General features: G+C 36.3%; 1 protein-coding gene across 1 annotated transcript in view; it reads right to left on the minus strand.

Moving 5' to 3' along the window:
• Nucleotides 1-17350, minus strand: part of LOC139740269 (xaa-Pro aminopeptidase 1-like) — a 39867-nt gene extending 22517 nt beyond the window's left edge. The window contains exons 1-5 of the mRNA XM_071650851.1: nucleotides 16630-17350; nucleotides 2973-3121; nucleotides 2257-2367; nucleotides 1290-1353; nucleotides 416-520 (exon numbers count right to left, since the gene is read on the minus strand). Coding sequence (XP_071506952.1) covers nucleotides 416-520; nucleotides 1290-1353; nucleotides 2257-2367; nucleotides 2973-3121; nucleotides 16630-17350 — 1150 coding nt within the window. The remainder of the gene's footprint in view (nucleotides 1-415; nucleotides 521-1289; nucleotides 1354-2256; nucleotides 2368-2972; nucleotides 3122-16629) is intronic.
• Nucleotides 17351-17901: the final 551 nt, after the last annotated feature.

Here is a 17901-nt window from a genome sequence, read left to right on the forward strand (position 1 = left end):
CATCGAATGTCACTTTAATACATTCTTTTAACTTACAAAATCATTTTTGTTCACTTTGGTTTGGTTTATTTCTACATTCAATCAAATTCAAATTCAACACAAAATTACAAAGATACTAAGAATATCAACTTCTCAATGATTAAAATGTGTAACTACACATAGAATATAAGCATAAGCAAAAGTATTGTGCAATATACAAAACATGTAATTAAAATCGAGATATATATAGAAGGTATTTATCCAGTATATAAGAGATAAATGAATTTGAACGCAGGGGACCGCCGTTGTAAGCGGTTTATGCTGGAAATGGATAGGGCCTCATTTATATGACGGATTGGTGACTGTCATTCCGCAAAATAGGGATAATCATGAGTGATAAACATGGGGAAAAGTTAGGAGGGTGAGCCTGACGTACCGCTTCTCATCAGCATATAGTCACAGAGAAGTTCTCGATCGGCCTGTAGATAGTATCGTCCGTCGGTCCATAGAGCGGCGTGCGACTGTGTGATTAATACAATACCTTGCAATAACAAAGAAAAAAAAGAAAGAAAAACAGTGAAAGAAGCGGAAGTTGGTGGTCGGTTGTAAGAGGCTGTAGCAATTCTTTGCTTGTTTGTTTAGTTTTGCTCGGAGTAAGCAAAAGGTTGATTGATAATCAATTTGAAGTTTTAGTTTATGTTCTTTGAGATTAAGAATGAAGGAGAGAGATAAAGATTTTTTTAAAGAGAGAAAGTGAAGAAAGCGAGGTTTCGCATGAAATGATTTGTATTCTTAGTGATGTAAGACTATAACGATCACCGAAGTCATTGTTGAGTGCTTGTATGAATTTCGTATTTTTATTATCTTACGTGATATCTTTCATAGGAGTATAAAATGCAACTTATTTGGCCTTTGTATATGACCATTGAAAATACTCAGGAAGAACAATGAACATGTACTTTCTCAACTTAATCTAAATTCTATCAATTATTTTTAATCTTCACCGGCAAGTTAGCCTTTAGGTGGCTGTCAACCTTTTTTTTTTCAACACCATATCTATTTTACCGTCATTATTGTAATCATCATAGTTGTCACTATCATAAATACTATATAGGCTTACTATGCTGCTACGACTATACTCACTACTGCTACTACAGCTACTGATACAATTGCTCGTGGTATGATTAGCATTAATATTAACATTAATATTGACATTAACATCAACATTGACATCAACATTTACATCAACATTAACATTGAGCAATCATCTATCATTATGGTTATTGTTATTGTTATACAGTCATACTCACCTGATGACCCGGAAAAGCCGCTGATGTATTGTCTCCTCTGGTCTCGAGCAGCAATATATTCGCTCTATGAAGTAGTCCCGAGTCAAAAAGAACAAGAACAAAAAAAAAATCCTCTAGGATTAACGAGTAGTTAAGGAAAGTCAAACAATCAAACAAACAACATACAAATAAAGAAACAACAAAATCAATCAATCAATCAATCAATCAATCAATCAATCAATCAATCAATCAATCAATCTATCAATCGATCGATCGATCAATAAATCAATGAATTAATGAATCAAACGATTAAACAAACAAACAATAAAAATCCAACCTACAACAACAACAACAACAACAACAACAACAACCACAACAACAACAACAACAACATCAACAACCGGCGATGGCATTATTCATAAACAATACTGTGATGTGCCCAATACGAGTCATTATGATTGCGGTGTTCTGATGTTAGGCATGCTTTAAAAGTACTGACAATAATAGATGATGTATTAACAACTACATTGTCCTTCTTAATGTTATGTTTTAAAAATTCAAAATGAGTGAGAATGTTGAAATCGGCCCGGACCTCAAAACAACACTGATTATCACCAGAGTGGTCTCCCTTTTAATCGAGGATCTCGCGAAAGTGGAAAAGGAGGCTTATGCTTGTAGCGCGGGATACATTAAAAGGAGCGATAGATTAAAGGGAGCGATTTTGATCAATTTATTTCCGTGACTGCTGTTTTAACAAGCGAGCATCTACAGGACCGAGTATACGTTCGTAAGTCCTCTTCTAATCATATAAACAACGAGGGAACAATGCCATTATCATTCCTATGGGCAAGACCACTGCAACGAGGGGAATTTTGTCCCAAGGACCTCGTTGATGAAGAATATAATAGCTTATGGTTTTTTGAAGTAAGTTACAACAGCTCTTCAAACTTGCGTCTTTCGAAAGGAAAACAAAAAGGTAGAGACTGACCCCGTGTGCGTCCTCGCTTGGTACAATGTATGCTCCGTAGTTTGCGGTAACCATCAACTCACGGATTCTGGTGAGCTGCGCAGTCACATTAACAGTGGTCGATGGATACACCTAGGGAGAGGATAGAGACAACGTTATTATATAAAACAATAATATTAGAGATACTCTCAAAAAGCGCTCATTCTATCCATGGAGCTCCATGTTCTATCTAAAAAGTTACCCATTGCGATGTTGAAAGAGTATGATATGTTACAACAAAATATTGTATAAGTCAATGACATAGGAATAATTACCAAGAAAAAAAAATAAGGTGGCTACGTGTATCATATACATACATTAAAAAAAATTGTCAATCTAAATTAAAAAGGTAGCATGTGGATATATATGTATGTATGTATGTATGTATGTATGTATGTATGCATGTATAGGTGTATGTATGTGTATGTAAGGGTGTATGTGTGCATGTTTAATGCATGGTTTTATGCAAAAGTATATCGTGCTAACTCTATTTCTCTGTGTACAGATCTAAGCATTTAAACCAGCCTAGCAACTCGACTGCCTTGTGTCTAAACACTGTAAAAAATCATTAAACCGTGTGTAATAAATGTAATTTTAACCCATTCCATACAGGAACCTGGTGGCCTGTATATTAAATCTATGGGGATTTCAGAATTCAGTATAGAACGGGTTAACTATCTAGAGCTGTCAAGGTTTACCGGATTGGCTGGGTCTGAACAGTCTCTCTCGGTTACATCGGCAGTCACTTCGCGTTTCTTCTTCTGATGCGCTGCCGGCCTCAGCACTCCTGGTGGCGCCCTCTCTCCATCGAACAGCGCGATGGGCTCGCTCCAGCATGGCGAAGCGGCTATCAAAGGAGCATAGTGTGTATATGTATATAATTTGTGCATTCATGATGACGAAACAAGGATGATTGGATAATAACAACAATGGCATATTGTATTAAAACATGGAAGCCATGTGCACAGTCACACTATTTCACCATGTTCACGTCTCTAAACAAGCAACTACATGTATAACAAAGAAAACGATCATCGAGCAAATCATTTGTAAATGATTTGATTATGTTTGTGATATGATTCAATAAAACATGCAAATAAAAAAAAAACCGACCATAACGAAGAAAATATAAACAGCAGCCAGTGACCATAACGAAGGAAAACTAAATCAGCAACCACAAAGAAGAAAAAGAAAACAGCAACCAGCATGATGTTGATTAACTAAAAGAGTGGAGTACTGTGGCAAAAAGGAGTAGCTCGAAGCATTTTTGACGCCTTAATGAACACTTTACGTACAATTGTAACGATGTATATCACGATCTTCAATATAAAGGTATTATCTATCACCGACATATTCACCAAAACAACAACCACCACCACCATCGCCACCACCACAATAACAACAACCTGTACGCTTTGATTTAGATACAGCTGCGCCGTCCAGCAGGACTGACGACGTACCTGTTGGGCATGTAAACGCTGGTAAAGGCTCTCCTTTACAGTAGATATAAACGATACCGACGTTACGATCTCTGCGTCACTGTTAGTTTAATTGGGGTCATGACACCAGGAGGGAAGATCAGGGAAGGCACTGTCACCGGAAAACTCTTAAACACCGTGTGGAATTGATCTTCCACATATTGATCGGAAACTGATAAAAACAACAACAACAACAACAACAAAACTAGGAAGAGAAGAAGACCAATTCAACTGCAAACAAACTCTGTATCATAGTATTTAATTTTTCAATACCATCGAGCAACTTTTGAAATCCGTAGACAAGAATTACGGGCATATCCTGTTGATGCATACATAAATTTATATGCTGATACACGCATGGTGGCCTACTTTATCGAAAGAAGAACAACAATACATCAAGAGATTGATCGTGAAAAACAGGTTTAGCACCATTTTTAAACCTTTAAGAGTAAGTCCATCTCCAGATTGAGCAAAACAAAACCTGTAGTTTTTACGTCGCTTGTTTCGTAATAAGGAATATTCTTGAAAGTATATATGAGTATCCTATATCATATTTTATTATCATTTTTCCTATTTTTAGCAGTTCTAATCACAAATAATACCTCACATCAACAAGAATGGATCGAGTTAACTACAGTTTTGCCATCAAACTCGTCATATGGTTATTGATGCATTTTCACCATACGGCAGTATAACACAACATCATGTCATCAGATATAACTACAATATACTATTTGAAACAGAATGTAGAGTGGTTTTTCTGTTAAGGCCTAATGTGCAGGTAGTGCTGAAGTAACGTAACACTATATGACGAACATGCACAATTGAAATGATGCTCTCAGGAAAATGAAAAAAAAAACTAAACAAACTCCTCATTTGTTTATTATTACAAAAGTGAGAGTGCATTAAGTTCTCACTTCATCAAAACTTTGTGATACCTATTATCTATATACATCCGTTTTCACTACCAATATTATTTCTTTTTCCCTGATTGATTTACACAGTTGACTGTTTGTATTTAACATGACTTAAAAGGTGTGAACAGTTCTGGTCGAGGTGAGGATTTAATAGTTTTTAAAGTTTTGCGAGATATTCAGAAACCACTCTATAAAATGTCAAAAGAGCATGTAATTCTAAGGGGTATTAAAAGTTTATATGATGAAAATCGGTTTTTGAAATGGCTGAGATATCCAAAAACAAGGTGAAACAAAGAGATCCTAATAAAAGGCGTGGCCTGTCACCTTTTATTATTATCACTTTTTGGATATCTCAGCCATTTTAAAACCAATTTTCATCAAATAAACGTCGAATCCTTCTTAAAATTACATGCTCTTTCATATTTCATAAGAGGTTTCTCATTATCTCACTTAGGAATGTTCAAAGCATGAATCCCAACCTCAACCAGTACTGTACAGTCCCTTTAAGCAAGAATTTCAGCGGCAAAGCAGTAGACGGGGATATTGGGTTAGGACAACTCTACACCATAACGATCATTTGTCTCTCTTTTTTTAAGTGATCCATGTATGACAAGTTTAGTGAACCACTCTTTTTTTCCATACCTACTCTACTGTTATCCTTCAAAGCATGCCTAGTTGTTCTCAGTTATACTATATACTTATATGATATGCCATTATGTACTACGCATTCGATTCACTTTTCGTTTTGAATTTCTATTTTCCTTGATCGATATTAACCAACTACGTGTTTTTTTTCGCAAGCTTTATATCATATTACATTTTGTGTCACTTCTTGTTTGATGGAAAAATAAACTGAACTGAACTAAACTGAACCATATTCATATCCCTTGCTCTACTATAGCCAAACTTGCCTGTAAGAAAGTAAAACACGACTTTCTACGGAATTTTCATCCTACATCAACGCCTTTCGCATCTTTATTATTTTATAACTCAAGACTATAGAACACAGGCGGGCGCGTTCTATAACGTTGAGTATATTTGGTCCGGAAAAGCCTGAAAACCGTGATAATGTAACCTCATTATACTTAAAACGCAGGCACTACTTAGTTCCCCACACCCATTAACAAACACAGAAATTTATCTTTATACCATTGGCTATCTCTGTCCTTATTGTTGGGAAGATGACAAGGTGCCACCGTTGAGTAACCCTTGGACTTGATAAGATTTTCCAGAGGATAAGAGAGAACGAAAAATTAAGCATTAAGGTCATAAACTCTGTGGGGAAATAGCTTACATTATAAGGGCAATTAGAGCATAAAATTCTGCCATTTCCCAACCGGCATTACCACTTACACCACAATACCAACGCCGGAATGAATCGAATGACCCTCTAATACCTCTTAAGTTTTGGAAAAAAATGTTAAAAAAGTCATCCTCCAAAATGCACACGTATACTATGTGAATTTAGTAAATACAGAGATATAGGTGCATATGGGTAAATACATCTCAGTGAAGTTTGAGGAATTTTGGACAAGCCGTTACAAGGTTATGCATTTTGGAAGTTTTTGTTCAATTTAAGTGCTTTCCTCTCTGGATTTGAAGAGTACATTAAGGCCAACAACATAACGTGATATCGCGAAAGTACAACACTATGAACAAATGATAATTCCCGAAAAATCAGGGTTCTACTTTAAATGACAGATACACTTTCCATTATTTAACAATATTGTTACTGACGTATTTCATGAGAGAAATGTTATTTCTCTGCCTTCTGAAAGAAGTTAATCAAGTGCTCTATAACTTTACACTAGAAAACATACGGGCACTTTAATAATGCATTCACTATATTCAAGGATTCATAATCATAATGATAAGCCGTAATGGGATATGCTAACACTTATTGGGGTACAAAACGGTAACTACTTTAATCCTCCTCCAACTCAACATGTTGTAAAACCATTATACCCATAAAGACGGGCAATCATTCCAACACGGAGGGTGGAACGTATTAAGTTGCCTCTCATGCGACTTTGCCTATGACACTGACTTCAGAGTGAACAATTCCATTACCGACGTTAATGAAGATTTACTTCATTCGTCTCGCCTTTGCCTGGATAGAGATTTTTTTTTTTTTTTTTTGTCTTAAGCAAATCTGATCATCTGGTTTTCCCATGGAATTACTGGGTGGGTTTAATTTGAAAGGAAGGACGGGAGAGGATGGGAAATGATAAGAAAATAAGGAGGAAATCACGAAGAGCGCAGACAAGCCCAAGCCCAAGAGGTAAAGCTAGGCCGGAACACCGTGAACTTGATTCGGGCAAAATGATTTCGAACCATGCCAAGGCTTCCAGCCTTTCTGTAAGCCACTATTATTATTATTATGTTTGCCACTGTTTAATTCACCAATACCAGTGAAGTGGGCGCAATGGGAGCGCGTCCCCTCTTTAAATGGGGGGGGGGGGGGGGGGCCGTGCGCCCCTAATTTTGTAAAGGCGCCTCCCCTTTACGGAATTTCTGGATCCGCCCCTGGATACTATTGTTGGTCAAGGCCTTCGTTACTATTGCAACAGTTATACCCTGACCGCAAATCAGGTCGATGACCCCATCGCGACGGATTCGATCAGAATATGCGATCGATTGATTAAAGGAAGACCTACTTTCGGTTACCACTCTGACGTAGAAAAAAGGAGAGGAAAAGGTCAGATAAATAGAACTATGACAGTTTAACTAAACTTAACAAAACTAAAACAGTTTGAATGGTTTTCATGGTTTGTATGCCTGTCAAAACGGAAAGTCCATAGATTCATGTCTAGTATTGATGGAATTCAGTGTATATGGGTGAAAGAATGAATCGTTGAGTTCTAAAAAATTTATGATACTTTAGGCATTTTGCATAGGCCATTTGAAATACATCATACTAATTAAGCTGTATAAAAAATAGAGCATGCTCTTTGAGATGACATGAGTTTTTTTTTTCGCGTCGTAAAACATAAACAAGCCAACAAACAAACAGACACAATCAAACCCCATCCTTAAACAATCACCACGCATTTTTCCCCTATCTAGCGCTCTTAAATTCTTAGTATTTGGGCGCGTTATAGAATCCATGTGTGTCACTTTATTTGGCATTGTTTAGTTCACCGATACTATCTGCACTATATCCAATGTGTGATGTTATCATGCAGCTTGTATGCGGTGCCTATTAGGATGATAACAATGAAAACTCACCTATTCTTTGGCCAGTGTATACCACTTAAGTGTCATCATATCACCTCCTATGGTGTCATTAATGCCTCCAGTGCTTGTCACGTAATGGTGTAAGGGGGAGGAAGGGGTGGATTGGGGAGGGGGTAGACAGTTCTACGACAGCTTACGTGCGTAATGGTCCACTCCCAAACAAGCTTATAAACCCTGATATCAGTCATCAAGAAGGTAAAATAGGCAATTAAGACTAGTACCTGAGTACATACAATGATGGCCCTACCCCCCCCCCCCCCCCTCCCTACTGATCTCATCTTCAATAAGGTCATTCTAGCAAGAACCTGGTCTGCCGATTTATGTGGCAGTAAACATGTTAAAGATCATTTCTGTACAGAGTGTGCAATCGGGTTCGCGTTATCAGTAATAGCGTTGTAAAGTGTAATTCAACACTCCACATTCAAGTTGGAACAAACACATAATAAAATCAAGCAGTTAAGTGTTGTGAAATTGGTTGTGAAATAAGAAGAAATCGCGGGCGGCTGAAGCTATCACATGTTTCTCATCTAACGGTGAACATTGGTCAATCTCGTAACGGAAATTTTGTAAAATTTGAAAAAAAATTATTAAAATCTAATAAGCAATCCAGTAGAAGGCGGCAAAGTTGTATTATAGTGGGAACAGCAGCCTGTCTCAATGTTGTCAGGGGCGGTGGAGTACCCAATTTGACTCTAGGTAGGCAGTTCCAGATCCAAATTGTTCTCGGAAAGAATTAATGTGTATACTTGATTACATCTTCGATATAACTTTATGATGATCAATGATGATGATGATGATGATGATGATGATGATGATACTACTACTACTACTACTACTACTACTACTACTACTACTACTACTATACTACAACAACAACAACACACTACTACTACTACTACTACTACTACTACTACTACTACTACTACTACTACTACCATACTACTACTACTACTACTACTACTACTACTAGCTACTACTACTGAAATAATAACGATAATAATATGGCTTTCTATACCCAGGGTAGCCTTTTCTGTGTTTACACTTTCCTTCCAAAAGGCCGTGTCATTATTATTATCCCAAGATTGCAAGGTACCCATCTACACACTTGGGCAGAAAGGGACATGAGGGGAGGGCGTTAAAACATCTCATCCATTAAGGACGCAAGTATACTGAATGACTAGAATTCGTTACCTGAGTCTTACATGAGTCTTATCCACTATACCATAGCACCGTGACCCCGTTTTTATGCCTTCCACTAAATTTCTTCTTCCCTCTGACATATGGTTTTAGGTTTTAAGTAAATTCATATCTTTTTTTTTTTACTCTACCTACAGCTTGACTATAAAGAGGACTTTCAGTATTACACATTTAGGTAAAGGTTTGAACGCATGCTGGGCATTACTCATCGATCGTACCATCTATCTGCCATGCATGCATGTCTGATACAACAGGTCGGATGACGTGTGTTGAGTAATTGATATTTTCCTTAAGCGCTTCTAGCTATTATCTGAGCGAGGAAGGGGGAACGGACTTTAACAGCAGCTCGCCTCTGGTGACTTGTTTTGCTGTACACAGGACTGTACAGCGTAAACTAGTAGTCTTTAATGTTAAACCGGTGCGGGCTAAGCTGTATTTTAAATCGGGCAATGTCAAGGAAGATGACACTTTGAATGAATGAAGGCAGATAGAATAGCTGAACGATTAAAAACAAACACTGAAAGCAGACTACAGAAATCGACAAATAGACGAATTACGTTGAAAAAAAAAAGAGAAAAAAAAGAGAAAAAAAATGAGACAAAGGCCTCCATAATAACACGACCCCTACATGGAGCACTAAGGGAAAAGTTAGCACAGGCATTAACATCAAGCTAAACCAGACGATTTGAAGTGGGGAGGTGTAAGAGCGGAAGCAAGACAGGGAATAAAAGAAAACATGAATTGTAAATGACATTCAAGGAACTCTGGTTGAGAAAGAAAAAGCAGACCAAGGAAACGGTCGCAATACAAGAGTTGAACCTGACCGGGGGGGGGGGGGGGGGGGGGGGGGGTGGTGTGGGCGATAAACAAGACATCAGTTTAAAAGAGGAGGTGTGGATATCGATACAAAAAATAACAAGGTCAAGCGAAAACAGCGGAGGAAACTGAAGACTACCGTTTAAGCCTATACGTTCTGTCTGCAAGGCCTTCGTTTATCCCTAACCGATTATGGCAGTGCTTTTCTTTTGATATGACCCTTTCAACTCCAATCACTCCATAAATGATATGACTTAAATTATAAACCACACGTAGAGTCTTATAAATTCAACAAAATGATACAAAATATTTAATACAGTTGAGAGAGTGATGATCATCGGTACGCTCCCTCAGCAGCACAAAGTGACAAAAAATGAAGACTCAGCCAATATAAACTGGAAATCAGATGTCCATGGGATACACCTCTCTCTCTCTCTGATTAAATATTGATATCACACACAGTAAATAAAGAAGATCAAAGACTGCATGTGCAAAGAAAGATTGAATCCAAACTGAGGGAGGCAATCTCGGCCAGAGTAACCTGGGCGACTTTTGAATGAGTTACCATCGAATCTATACAATTTGCTCAATCGACATGTCTGGAGCAAAAAGAACAGAACAAAATCCCTTGCCGGTCTGCCAAAGGTTAGGGTAGTTTTCATAACATGAATAAGTACGAGAAGCAGTCTAGATAAACGGATATTGAATAGGCATTATGTCTCCAATTGGTGAAAGGTCTTACACCTGTAAATGTTTGTACAAAAAAGATACATAATTCTATTAAGTATAAAAAATGAAATAGATTAAAAAATACTGCAAAGAAAGATCAAAATGTATCTCGTGCTTGGCATCAGTCAGTTAAAGAGCAGCACTTTCATAGGTCAGATATAGATACTATACTCGTATGACACATTTGTATCACAAGTGCACAAAAACATGTCACGTGATATGATTTGGGATGTCACAAGCCGATCATACTAAATTTCGTCTCTCCTGTTATCAACAACATAGTTGGAACAAGAAGCAGAGAAGACAAACAAACAAACAAACAAACAAACTAACACACAAACACACACGCAATTATCAGGCGAAGATTTGGGCATCAGTTGGCGCATGTCTGTCAGAGTCATTTCAAACAAGTTCATGAAATGAACGCTCTGATATTGTTTGATTATTATGTTGCCGTTTTGACGCTTATATATATATTTATTGCTGTTAATTATTTAAATTCTGGCGAATTATACCGAATGAGCAGTGGCTGTCTTTTGTTAGAACATCTTTAGTGACGCGCCTGATTTTGATTACTTCGGGACAGAAGTCTAATACAGTAATTTGATTATGTAATTCGAGAAAGGAAAAGTGAAATTACATCCATCTCCACATTCATCCTGTTGTTGCCATTGCTTATCTTAAAGCACTGTCACATATAGCGTCTTTAAAGTGATGGCATAGTTTGGTTTAGATGGAGATTCAGGTTTTAACTTTTTACGAGATAATTCAGAAGTCACTTATGTGAAATATTAAGGGGCATACAAATCGGTTGTGAAATTGCTGAGATATCAGAAAACGAAGTAAAACAAAGTGATCCTAATAAAAGGTGAGTCCCACCCTTTATCAGGACCACTTTGTTTTTGGATATGTCAACCATTACATAACAGATTTTCAATAAATAAACTTTTTATTCCTCTTAGAATGTTATACTCCTTAATATTTCATGTAAATGATTTCTAATTATCTCACAAAAATTTAAAATCTTAATCCCCATCTCAACCAAAATTATACCACACCTTTAAGATGCCCAAAAATGACGCCAAACTGATTACTTATTCCATAATGTAATCATATCCATTCAACCTCATATAGACTTTGAACACGTCAACGGACTCTGAGCCAATTTGTACGTCAAGTCGCATGAGAAAAACAACACAGTGAATTAATCGTTCAGAATAAACCAGATACACACCACACGAGGACTGCAGAAAAGAAAGTCATGACAAAGGAAGCAGTAAGAGGAACATTAGAGTTAAAAGAAAAACAAACACCACCCAAACCAGTATGAAGTCAATGCCACATGCAAGAGCTGCACGACATGTTGAAAGCAATAAGAGTATGTTGACTGCCAAAGTTCATAATCTGGCCTACATTCTGGCTGCGACACAGAAAATTGGTGTGCAAGAAACAGAGGCCTTGGACATGTTGGATCAGGCAGTATTTTCGTTCTGCCAAACTCAAGATAAAAATGCATCAAAATCAGAAAGAGAGAGAGAGAGAGAGAGAGAAAGAGTAGAAAAATGAGCAAATAATAATGGAAAATCGACGTAATATTCCATGTCGTAATTATAACACAATCAGGAATACATTGGAATATGAGTGTCTTTTCCAATATTTGTTAACGACTTGTTTGTTGTGATGTACTTTATTAATGTGATTTTGTCCTATCTACTGTTTCTATCTATTTATCTATCTATACTTATATTTATGATTGCATAATGGCTGTAATTGTTGTTACAGTGCACGATTATGAGACAATATCAGTTACAATGAAGTAAACATCTGGCCACAACATTATCTGCTTTATGTATTTTTATTGTTTATTTGTTCAATTATAAGAAATTACGATATAACGAAAGAAAAAATGCCGGTCCCGAGGACTTCGTTATAACGGGAGTTAACTGTATGATGTACCAGTGAATGTTTTTGGTCCGAACAATGGTACGTGTTTGTTTATTTCTGAATTTCGACAAGTTTTCTACACGTATTGCCGCTTGTACCTTTAAAGGGATCGTAGTTTTGGTTGAGACCTAATTTCAGGTTTCTAACATTTTTAGTGAGATAATGAGAAACCTCTTATAAAACATGAAAGAGGATGTAATTCTATTAGGAATCAACGTTTATTTGATGAAAATTGGTTTTGAAATGGCTGAGATATAAAAAAAAATAGCGATTCTTTTAAAGTGTGGGATCCACAATTTATTACGATCGCTTTGTTTTACTTTGTTTTTTGGATGTTTCAGTCATTCCAAACCCGATTTTCATTTCATTTCATTTCATTTCATTTATTTCCACAGGGTAGATAAAAAGACATACAAGCATTACGTGAGCGCAACTTACATTATGCAAGATGCAATGCAATAAATGTATAACACGTGGAGGAATCAACAATAGGCCATAAAGGCCTTTCAAAGGCTGATCCCTGACAATTAAAAATGGTACGATTATTAATTACTATCACAGAACAAAACATTACAGAATACATGGGACTATACAGATGACAAAACATTACAATAAACAAGTGATTAGGCAAGCAGTATATTATCTAAGTCCTTCATGCGTGTGTCAAAGGAGATTACTGAATCAAAAGAAATTGTTTATACTTTCTTTTAAATGACGAAAGACTAATGGTACTTTTAATGTTGTCTGGTAAGTTATTCCACAAAAGTGGGCCAGCATACCTTATAGTACGTCTAGAAGCATTGTATTTATAAAATGGAATATATAACTTATTACTTTGACGAGTACTGTATACAACACGAGTATTGTTTTCAATGAAGCAGTTGTCTAAAAAATGTGGCAAGATATTGTTAATATAGGAATATACAAATGTGCAGGTAACACATTTATTAATTTCATACACAGAAAGCAATTTTAGCTTTTTGAACAAGGGACCTGTGTGGGTTTGGGGCTGTGAGTGGGTAATAATTCTTATTGCACGTTTTTGTAAAATATAAATACGGTTTAAAAGAGATTTTGCACAGTTCCCCCAGATGATATTGCAATACATGAAATGAGGCAAGATCATGGTATGATATAAACTTAAGAGTACGGCAGGAGGAACTATTGCACTTATTCTATTTATTGCTCCAATTGCCCTAGATACTTTAAAACATACATCCTCAACATGATTTTTCCATGTCAGATGATCGTCTAGTATAACTCCTAAAAATTTTACTGTATGTACAATGGGAAGGCTGATACCTGCAATACAAATATCAATATCATTAACTTTTACCACTTTATTTCTTGTTTTAAATATCATACATGATGTCTTGTCAATATTCAGCTTTAATTTGTTTGCTAAAAACCAATCTTGAACTTTGGCTAATTCATTATTCAATATTGCACAGGTACTAGTGATATCATTGCCAGAGATAAATAGATTGCTATCATCTGCATATAAAATTGAGTGTAAAATGCTACTTGAGTACTGCAAATCATTTATGTACAATATAAAAAGTAACGGACCTAAAACAGAGCCTTGTGGCACACCAACATTAATGTTCTGAGTTGGAGAAGAATAACCATTTACATATACATACTGCTTACGATTTTGTAGATAACTTTTAAACCATTCTAAAGCGATACCTCTAACACCATAAAAACTTAATTTGTGTAAAAGAATATCATGGCTTATACAATCGAATGCTTTAGAAAGATCTAAAAAGACACCAATAACAAACTCCTTTTTCTCAAATGCCTGTGCAATTCTATCACAAAAGTCAAGGAGAGCCATATACGTTGAGTACCCAGGTCTAAATCCAAATTGTTTGGGATATAAAATCCTAGCATGACACAAATAAGAAAGAAGACGTTTATGTACGAGTTTTTCGAATAGCTTGGAAAAAACAGATAGAATAGAGATTGGTCTGTAAATTGATATACTAAAAGTATCACCTTTCTTATAAATTGGTATAACTTTTGCAACTTTTAATGATGTGGGAAATACACCTTGTTCAAGAGATGAATTAAGGATACTGCACAGTGGTTTGGCAAGATTTTGAATAGATTGCTTTAACACATAAGAATCAATTTCATCACAGCCTGGACTCTTGTTATTTTGAAATGTTAAAACAACATCAAATAATTCTTTTGGCTTTATAGGTTTCATGAAAAAAGAAGCAGAAGACTTCCTAAAACACAAGTAATCATTGAATTTTCTGGATGTATTCGGTATCTTATCTACTATATCGGATCCAATAAACCTGAAGTAATCATTAAACAAATTAACAATTTCTTGAGGATCAGATATGTCCTTATCATTGTGTTGAAGATGTATATATTGCACTTTGTCCCTTGTTTTATTCAAAATATCATTTATTATACGCCATGTCCCTTTCATATCCTTACGTACTTTATCAAAGCGGCTTTTATAATAATATTTCTTTTGTTGACGAATACAACGGGAAACTATGTTTCTGTATTGGGTATAAACCGATTTCCTATAATCTGTGGGGTTCTTCATGTATTTACGATACAAAATATGTTTTTTTCTGCACATTCTTTTCAATTCTTTTGTAAACCATGGATTTACATCTGTTTTTTTATACAATACTTCTTTCTGAGGGAAACATTCATCATAAACAGTAGACAGTTTAGTCATAAAAATATCAAATCTGCCGTCAACATCATTACTTTCATTTATATCGTTCCATTCTACAGATTGTAATAAACTATTGAATCTATTAATACTATTATCATCTACAAAACGTTTACATAAATTAAATTGGGAACATTTATCTTTTTGATGATTGACAATTGCAAATACACTTAAATGATCACTAACATCATGTACAAGAATACCACTTTTTAAAATATTTTCAACATTGTTAGTGAATATATTGTCAATTAGAGTAGCCGTCTCTTGAGTTATCCTTGTCGGGTTTAGAATCAGTGGAATACAAGAAAAAGATGTTAAAAGATCAATAAAACTATGGACATGCTGAGTGGTGGCCAAAAGATCTATGTTAAAATCACCTACAATAAAACATTGTTTATTTTCACAACTTATTGCACTTAGCGGTTTTTCCAATGCAGATAAAAAGTCATATACACTTTGCCCAGGTGGCCTATAAACAATAACAAAAATGATATTACCTGCTTTAAAAGATACTTCTATGAATATGGTTTCTATGCATGAATCAAAAACTTCCAAATCTTTGCGCCGTTTACTCCGTAAATCTTGTCTTATCAAACATCCAACCCCACCCCCACGTTTATCATTTCTCCCACTTCCAAAAAACGTATAATTTGGTATATGAATAGAATCAACATCTGTTAACCAGGTTTCTGACAACGCTATACATGAAAATTGGCAAGAAATACTGGCAATAATGCTGCAAAGGTTATCGAAGTTTTTCTTCACACTTCTGCAATTGAAATGTACCATTGACAAAACATTGTTGTTTTCTGCACAAATGTTATTCATCAAGTCGTTAAAATCATTTGGAAGAATATAATTCACATTATCAAGAGTCATATATTCACTGGAAATGCTTTCGTCTTCATGACCATTCAATATACACGCGTCACAATCTGAGTTGGAGGTATTTAATACAGTTTGCCTACGACATGTAGTACACAATTTTGACAAAGGAAACATACACATACACAGGGTTATAGTTACTTTCACAAAAATACATTAAATAAAACTGCATATACATGCATATCAAATATCAACTGAAAAAATGCAATAAGATGTAGACCTATGAAGAAAAAAGGGTATTGGAGTATGAAGGAAAAAAGGGTATTGGAGTATGCAAAAGCTTTCCTGAAAAAAAAAGTACTTATCAAACTAAATCAAATTAAATTATACATTACACCTGGAGATCTATTGCCAAAGAGCCAAAAGCGGCCTTTTTATATGTCATACATTATAAATACACTGTGTGTAGATTCATGTTTGTCGTTTCACATTTTGGCAAGATTTCACAAACTATCCAAGTCTCTTCTAGAGTGTACCATCTTCTTCAGAGTACCGCCACTTGATGTGTTGATCGACACACAGATTCTGCCATCCACACTCCATGCATGGGCGATTTTGCTGTTCGGCTTGCCTATCTTGGAGAAGGCATCCCACAACAATGCTCTATTTGCATCTGTCAAGTCTTCATAGATCGAGATCCCGGTTTTTTTCTCCTTCAGTTTCTTTCTGTTCATCAACAGGGCCTGGCGGTGCTGGTATGAAGTCAGCTTGACGATGATGGGTCGTGGCTTGCCGCGCATTCCTTCCTGATGAGGATTCCTTCGTCGCACCCGATGACTGCGATCAATGGCGCTGGACGGGAGATCCACACCAAGCATCTGCTTGGCAATGTGGCATATTGTCTCGTTGGTGTTCTCTTTGTCTACCTCTGGAACTCCAAAGAAACGAACACAATTCCTTCGGGAGTATTGCTCCTGGTCATTCATTTTTGTTTTGAGCTTGCTGATCTCATTCATTGCACCTTCTCTCTCCTTCTTCAGTTGATCAAGGTCTTTTTCACACTTGTCAAGTTTGCACTGCAGGTCAAAGACTTTGCCCTCCTGTTGTTCCATGCGATGGAGGAGTTCATTCACTTTGACTTCAATGGCCTCTGCAACAGCATTTTTGATGGCTGTTAGAAATGTATTGTCCTCAAGAATTTCCTTCACCAATGCTGCTGTTTGACGGGTCATTGTTCAGACCAAAGGTGAGAACACAGGATTGCAGAATACCAAATGAGTCAGGTGTCCGGTGAGGGATAGATGCTGGTCACCGACCCGTACGTGTGCACTGTAGTATAAAGGTCTAAGAGCTGTACACAGGTAAGAGAGAAGAAATCCACCCCACTCCAAAAAGATTCTGTGGGACTATATGATATTCTTTGCCACAACAGTTTGAGAACAGCATACAAAAACTATCGGATATCACTCAAGAATATAAAGTTTTTGATCTCCAGGTGTTCAACTTACAGCTTATTCGAACATGCAGAATCCTTTCTGTATAGATGTGAAATCCTCCAGCACAGTCCAAAAGTCAGAAAATAAGACAAATTAACACGACATCCTTCCACACAACCACACAGCACAACCATTGAATGAATATATATGAGTCACAGTGGGAGCACCTTTTCATCAAATAAGCTTTGAATTCCTCTTAAAATGGTATGCTCTGTACTATATCATAAGTGTTTTCTTGGCATGTCGCAAAAAGTTAAAAGCCCAATTCTCATCTCCACCAATGCTGT

The sequence above is a fragment of the Diadema antillarum genome, unplaced genomic scaffold (assembly GCF_040938485.1).
Source record: "Diadema antillarum isolate AM-2024a unplaced genomic scaffold, OU_Dant_1.0 seq00000846_RagTag, whole genome shotgun sequence".
NCBI classification, from domain to species: Eukaryota; Metazoa; Echinodermata; class Echinoidea; order Diadematoida; family Diadematidae; genus Diadema; species Diadema antillarum.